Here is a 7835-nt window from a genome sequence, read left to right as displayed (position 1 = left end):
TCGTCTTGCTCAAACCTCTGTAGAGGAAGGAAGCGTGATGATCCCTTCAATTGAAGGGGGTTCAGAGAACTAAGTTTTCCTGAAATTGTGATAGTCAATGTAGGTAGGAGCCAAAAACTGCCAAAAAGTCAATGTTGATAAAAGTGGCGCTTCTGGGGTTTCTCAAACAAACGATTCAATCACCAATTGTAACAAAAATCTGAGAACCACTTTATCGGTTTGGCATGGATTGGCTGCATTATGATGTCAGTTCCTTAGAGTTCGGACCTGACTTCAAGTGATAAACACCTGCTCCTGCCAATATTAAATAAAGCCTTGAAGGCCACGTGAAAATATTCGTTTTATTTTTCCCAAACGTAGTATAACAATAGTGGAATTTATTGCGTTAAGTCAACGTTATCTTATACGAGATATTAACATATCAGTTGTTGTTCCCCTATAACAGCATCTTAAAATCATACTACACTGTTCAAGTAAGCTGAATCAACATACCAGTACCTCTTAAAACTTTCTATTAAAACATAGATACATATATTCGCAATATCTTAATCTACAGATGGCAGGAACTTTCTTGCGAACCGAGCACGATTCAAATCTCACCGCTGTTTATGTCATCTTCCTGGGCGTATCGACGCTTCGACCCCAAATGGTGCCCATCGAGCTGTGCGGTCGCCGTTTGCAATGGAATCGACGCATGAGCTGCCGCTTCGGCCGCATTCTTCTGTGCCTCTTGAGCAGAGTACGTGGCCTTCTGGGTCGCCTCCTGGGTTGCTTCGTAGTCTATCCGAGCCGCTTTGAGTTGATCTTCGATAGACTCGACTCGGGCCTTGGCATCGCCAACCATCTTTGTTTGGGAGGCCAGTTCAACTGCGGCTTCGGCGGCCGCCTTCTGCGAGTGCTCGGATGCTATCTGAAATGGTATAAAACGTGAATACTCGGAGAAGTCATCAACCATTATTTAGCCAAATCATACTTGTGCACTGTTGAGTGCCGTTGTCAGTACATGCACATGATTCTGGGCCTGTTGAGCAGCGAACTGTGCAATCTTGGCGGCCCGCTTCGCTTGTTGTAGTTGCCGAATTTCACTGTCCAGCAGTTGATGCGCCTCCAGGGTCTGCTGCTCTAAGCTCTGCAAAAGGACCTGTTTCCCGGCTAGTGCAGTTTGTGCCGTGGCTGCAGCCTGGACAGCCGCCTGTGCCAGAGTATTTTGTGCCACATACGACGCTTGTTTCGCGGCGGTTATCTGATTGGCCACAGCACTGTTAGCTTGATCCGCTGAACCCTGGGCGATCGAACGTAAACCACTGCCCACGCTGTAGCCGGATTTCGATGACTGGACTGAGTCGGTGTTTGATCCCTCATAGTCAAAGTCATAATCCGTCCGTTCGGCAATTGTTCGTGCGTTGAGAGTTTCTAGTACAACAAAGACAAGAGCAATACCAACTAGTTAGATGATCGGTAACCGATCGAGTGGATTAAATATAGTGACATTATTTACCTATATACATGAGAAACAAAATCATCGGTAAAAAGCCAAATCGGGAGTTAGGTGTTGCCATATTGGTTACGTTGAGAGAGATTTTCCCTGAAATGATAAGATATTTATTCAATAAACTAGCTGACCCAGCAGGCTTCGTTCCGCTCAAAATTTGTTTTTTGTTATCAATACCTTCAAACATTTACGTTTTTTTTACTATGCGCTAGTTCATGAGTCCAATCGCATTGATTGATCTTCTAATCGACCCCGTTGAATTTACCTTTTACTATAAAATTCCTAGTACTTCTACCAAAACTCATCATTATAATATCAGATTATTTTCAGACATAATTCTCGTTCAAGATTTTTCAACCACTTGCAAATAACATATTTCTCCGTTACATGGAACAAATGTTTGATACAGAAAACATGATAGAATAAAGATAGACCCCTCCCCTCTTCTCCCCTTAGAGAGGGGGGAGGAGTGTCACCATAGAAACGTTTCGTGCCTCCTAAAATCTTCACATGCCAAATTAGGCTCCATTTGCTTGATTAGTTGTCAAATTATGCAGAAATTTGTTTTTCATTTGTATGAAAGCCCACCCTAAGAGAGGGGGAGAAGTGTCGAGCCACCATAGAAACATTTATTGCATTTCGTTTCGTTTGCTTGATTAGTTATCGAGTTATGCAGAAATTTGTATTTCATTAGTATGGGATCCCCCCTTTAGAGAGGGGGGAGAGGTGTCGAACCACCTTAGAAATGTTTCTTCTCTATAAAACCTCCAAATGCCAAATTTAGTTCCGTTTGCTTAATTAGTTCTTGAATTATGCGGAAATGTACGCTTCGTTTGTATGGCAGCCCCCCTACCCTTCACCACCATAGAATCCTTTATTGTACCCTAATACTCCACCATGCCAAATATGGTTTGGTTTGCTTGATTAATTCTCGAGTAATGCAGAAATTTGTGTTTCATTTGTATGGCAGCCACCCCTTAGAGAGGGGGGAATGAGTATCTTATCACCGTAAAAACATTTATTGCACCCTAAAACCTTCACATGCCAAATTTGGTTTCGTTTGTTTGATTAATTCTCGAGTAATGCAGAAATGTGTGTTTCATTTGTATGGCAGCCACCCCTTAGAGAGGGGGGAAGGAGTATCTACAATTAGCAATATAGCCTCCAATGTTCAGACTCCGAATTTCGCCGTCGTATTTTATTAAAAATTACTCCTTTGTGAGTAATTTGTGAATAAAATGGATTTTTTGTGAAGTACAGTCCAATAAATAATTCTGTAGCTCAACAAATTTGTGCCTCGACCGGGATTCGGTTACATACGAGGAAAGAACACTCCTAGTGTCTGACGGACCACGTAGACAATGCTGCTATCACTCTGAAAAATTTAGTACAGAGTCTTGAAATATCCCTGGATAGATTAGTAGTAGTCCAATCTCATCCTGTTCCTCACTGGTACCCTTTAGATTGTGTTTTTCGTTCAATATGACAACGGTGCCATCATCAGCGATTCACAACTTTCAGCGACATGCCTAAATACTAAAATCATGCTTCATGCGACCAATTAGCAGCATTCGAAGGTTGTCCTAATGGGTACCACATTTGCGAATAACGCCACCCGTTGGTGAAATAAACGGCCGACCAAACAATCGGCCGATAAAAAGTCTGCAGTCTGCGGGAGCTCAGATTCACACACACTTGTTTTACTATCTTCACTGTTTTCGAGGTTTGTAGTTTTGTCGGAATCCGTCGCTGTCCTACAATGGCTGCAGGCAACCTCTAGCACCTGGAAACAATTATAACAAACCGCGTATCAAAAAATCAATACTCGACTTGTGTAGCTTCATGGAATCGAGTTTCCGTAAACCAACATATCGAACACCGAATCTACAAATGTGGCAGAACCGTCGAAAAATCAGCCAAAATGGAAAAGTGGTGGAACAAGATAACAACTATGGTTATCAGTAGTACTGTGCAGAGAATAATGGGTAATATCACACGAAAAGTTCAGAAATTCATCCGATCAGCTGACAAATAATATGCATGTATTATCCCCTTAAAGTTCATTTACAACCTACAAAATGGTATCCTTCCCTTTTATGTACGTTATTTCTATGCTGAGAAATTTCCTACTTTATGCGACCAAATTATAACTGAAGCAGGCTTTAATATGGATATCAAACCAAAGAATCAAAGAAAAAATACAAATATGAGAGTATGATGAACAAATTTCAGAAGGAAACAGTAACATTCAATAACAATATTCGCCGTCGTTTTATTACGTGGAATTCCAATGCTAAAATTGTGTCTCACATTTCAGAAAACGAAACCCACTGGACTTCCTGATTATTCATAGGATGATGCTTCCGTTGTTTATACGTGTGTTTTTTGGTTAATGAAACCAATGGAACTTTGAAGTGAATATAATCCTAATTGCACAATGGTCCAGGAAGCGCATTTAAGTGAAAATTAGCATTTAGAGGTCGGCAGTTATTCTCTAGACAAAAACTGTCTTGTTACATATGATAGAACGCACATTTTCATGTTGTCGAAAATAGGGTGACCAAAGTTTACGATGAAATAAAAAATCTGCTTTTCTTATCTTTATAGATATAGGTAAATATAGTTCGACAATGTTGAAGTATTGTATTTTTGTATTTTTGTATTTTTGTATTTTTGCAATCCCCTCAATGTCGGTATTAAATGAAATGATTCGACTAATAGAATACAGTACATCATTAATATATTCCGAGAAAAATTAGGTGAGAAATAAAAAAAAATTAAAAAAAGTTGAATGGTTTTATTATAGAGAAATATGCTAATGATACAAATAATGTACAAAAAATTAACAAATTAAATAAATAAAAAAACCTTTTAAGTTAAACGGTTTCTTTGTGATTAAAACCAAGAGCGTTTTGCATGGACCGGAAGAGATGATAATCACTTGGAGCCAGGTCCAGACTATACGGTGGGTGCAATAGGACATCTCATCCGAGCACCCGTAGCTTCTGGCGGGCCATCAAAGATGTGTGCGACCGAGTGTTGTCCTGGTGGAAAACAACACCATTCCTATTGATCATTTCTGGCCGCTTCTGGTTAATCGCCTGCTTCAAACGGTCAAGCTGCTCACAGTAGAGAACCGAGTTGAGAGTCGGGCCATAGTTGAGCAGCTCATAGTGGATGATTCCCTTCCAATCCCACCAAACACACAGCAAAACTTTCCTGGCCGTCAATCCGGGCTTGGCGATGGTTTGGGCCGGCTCACCGCGCTTCGACCACGACTTTTTTCGCTCTAGGTTGTCGTACGTGATCCACTTTTCATCACCATCTTCTTCAAAAATGGGTCGAGTTCGTTCCGTTTCAGCAGCACATCGCATGCGTTGATTCGGTCTAAAAGATTTTTTTGCGTCAACTCGTGTGGCACCCATACATCCAGCTTTTGTTGGAATCCAATCTTTTGAAATCTTCAATTATTTTCTAGCGTTTAGTACATTGTCTGTATTATTATTATGTTTAATCACAAAGAAACCGTTTAACTTAGAAAGTTTTTTTTATTTTTCCTTCAGAGAGCGTTGCGTGACTTATGCACCACCCTGTATATAATGTGAGATTTTCAAATCTATATTTCTTTTTTGTATTTGAGTAAACTAAAATTGAAATCATGGGTTTTTTTTTGGTAAAAAATCATCCATAATTTGAGTAAGATTAAGATATTGGCAAGTTCTGCCTCGCAGCGCCTTCAATCTAAGTTGGGTTCGGGTCGCCATGAAAAAAAAACGATTTTTAATTTATTTCAACCTCTACATCAAAATTGTCTTGGGACGACTTTAGAGCTGATCAAGACAAACATTTAGAGGTGCAGAACCTATCAATATTTTATTTTTGACGTAGGACTACGTCTTTCATTTCTATACCGGGGTGTAAAATCAAAGTTTCGAAAACGAAAGCGTTACGCCGGAGACCGAGATTTTGAGCGTTAATAGTTCCTAAACAACTGAACGAAATGGTATGATAAACACTTCATTCGAAAGATAAAATGTCTACGCGTTCTATACTTGTTACTTTTTGATCCAAAAACTTGTTTCAATAGTCTTAAAATTGCTTTCAAAACAGGCTATTGAAATCACCAATCGGTATATAAGCGAGCGCCGCTCGGAAATCCACTCAGTTCTAATTGAACAGCGATTGGAGCATGTTGTCGCTGTTGTGGTGAAGCTCTTCGTTTATCATGAAAGCGCGGATGAACGGTGTCACCAAGAGCCTGTTTGTGCACCCTAGGCCAGAAGGGAATCCATCAGGAGGAGAATGATGCCACAAACGGTTCCCCGGGAAGACATCGCTACACACACATACACGCGCGGAATTCTTTCCGTTTGGATGCCATTCAGCATTGAGAAAGTTCCGGAAAGATCTAATCTTTTCTGGAAAATAATCTGCCAGTTCCTCTGGGAATTTAAAAATACATTCATGTGAAAGAGTTTATTTGAATGTTTTCTATCCATGTAACACTGTGACCAAATATTTTTCAACCAAGTACTATTAACAGGTGATTATCGAGTTAGTATTAACCACTGGTGGGCTTCCAGTATCGAGGAAAATGTGGAAATATCTAATCGTTACTAAAAATAATCTGCCAGTTCCTCTGGGAATTTAAAAATACATTCATGTGAAAGAGTTTATTCGAATGGTTTCTATCCATGTAACACTGTGACCAAATACATTTGGTTTTGCGATTTTTCAATCAATCGCAATTAACAGGATAGCTTCAGAAGATTATTCTTCCCCATCAGTAGGATATTTCCGTATCCAATATTGTATGCGCCCGCAATCGATTATTGCTCAGTCGCCGAAAGTTCCGAGCTCAGAGAGTTCATTCCCCTCTAGTTTGCCTTCCAAATTGCCATCGTAAACCACACCTTCTCTCGATTCAATCACACACAAAAAGCATACTTAAGCGATATTCTGGTTGTGAGACACATTCATTTTTTCGTGAGGACATCGACAAGACAACATCGTTGCCTAACGTGCTGGAGGAGGTGGACGGCGAAGGATCGACACATACACGCGCAGAATTCTTTCCGTTTGGATGCCATTCAGCATCGAGAAAGTTCCGGAAAGATCTAATCATTGCTGGAAAATAATCTGCAGGTTCCTCTGGGAATTCAAAAATACATTCATGTGAAAGAGTTTATTTGAATGTTTTCCATCCGTGTAACATTGTGACTGAATCAAGTACTATTAACAGGTGGTTATTGAGTTAGTATTAACCACTGGTGGGCTTCCAGTATCGAGGAAAATGTGGAAATATCTAATCGTTGCTGGAAAATAATCTGCCAGTTCCCCTTGGAATTGAAAATTACATTCAAGCGAAAGAGTTTATTTTAATGTTTTCTATCCATAAAATATCCATATAATACATTTGGGTTTGTGATTTGTCAATCAAGTACAGTTAGCAGGTTAGCTTCTGAAGATTATTCTTCAGAACAAGGTTTTTCGTATCCTATATTGGATGCATAAAACCTTGTGCCTCCAACGTAACGCTCTCGTTTTCGAAGTCCCCCAAATATTCATTTATTCATTCATTCAGAATGGATTTAGATTCAACTTCGAACAAATGATCTTTAAATCAATGATAGTCCTACGTCACCCTTGCGGTTATACCATAGATATAACCCACTTCCTGTTTTTAGATTTCAAATTTAATATACTCAAATACAAAAAATCACATAATTTTCAAAATATCACATTAAGTAAAGTTAAATATATCCTTTCAAATGCCGCCAATAAACATTTTTTTATGTTTGCCCCAGAAAGAACGACAAAAAAATGAAGAGAGTGTATTTTTGAGGAGAAAATATTAATTACTTTGAGTAGAATTGGGATATTGACAAGTTCTGTATCACAAAATGTTTGTCTTAGCAAGTCTTAGTAATACAGTTTGCATGTAGAATTTGAAATATAAAAGTTAGAGCAAAAAATTATAGGAGACTTTGTCCGAGACATGACCGCATTTTTGACGTAGAACTACGCTTTTATTCAAGTTGCTTGTTTATGACTTCGAATATTACTTTAGAATGCTGCGAAATTTTCATTTTGCGCTATTCTCAAAAGAGACGCTTCTGTTAATATTACTGGCCTCGAGAAAAGTTGCAATACTTTCTCATTCCCGAGATAAGCGCAGCTGTCATCCTCTGTGAAGAAATTTTGCTACTGGAAAGTGAACCCAATTCACATACAAAATTCCGGAACGACATCCACTTTGTTAGTGACTGAATAAACGAAATGAACTCTTTCTGTTAATCCCAATAACCTCTAAAAGAGTTGGATTGTTTCATTATGATGAAGA

General features: G+C 39.2%; 1 protein-coding gene across 1 annotated transcript; it reads right to left on the bottom strand.

Annotated features, from left to right (window-relative positions):
* Window positions 1-589: 589 nt before the first annotated feature.
* LOC129774179 (uncharacterized) lies at window positions 590-1527 on the bottom strand. The gene is made up of 3 exons (XM_055777879.1): window positions 1499-1527; window positions 974-1413; window positions 590-910 (listed from the first exon to the last, which is right to left on the bottom strand). The coding sequence occupies exons 1-3, from the start codon at window positions 1521-1523 to the stop codon at window positions 590-592; spliced, it is 786 nt and encodes a 261-aa protein (XP_055633854.1). The 5' UTR covers window positions 1524-1527.
* Between the last annotated feature and the right edge of the window lie 6308 nt (window positions 1528-7835).

Source organism: Toxorhynchites rutilus, chromosome 3, assembly GCF_029784135.1.
Source record: "Toxorhynchites rutilus septentrionalis strain SRP chromosome 3, ASM2978413v1, whole genome shotgun sequence".
Taxonomy (NCBI): domain Eukaryota; kingdom Metazoa; phylum Arthropoda; class Insecta; order Diptera; family Culicidae; genus Toxorhynchites; species Toxorhynchites rutilus.
Note: the sequence above shows the minus strand (reverse complement) of the source record. Positions and strands in the feature narration are given on the sequence as shown.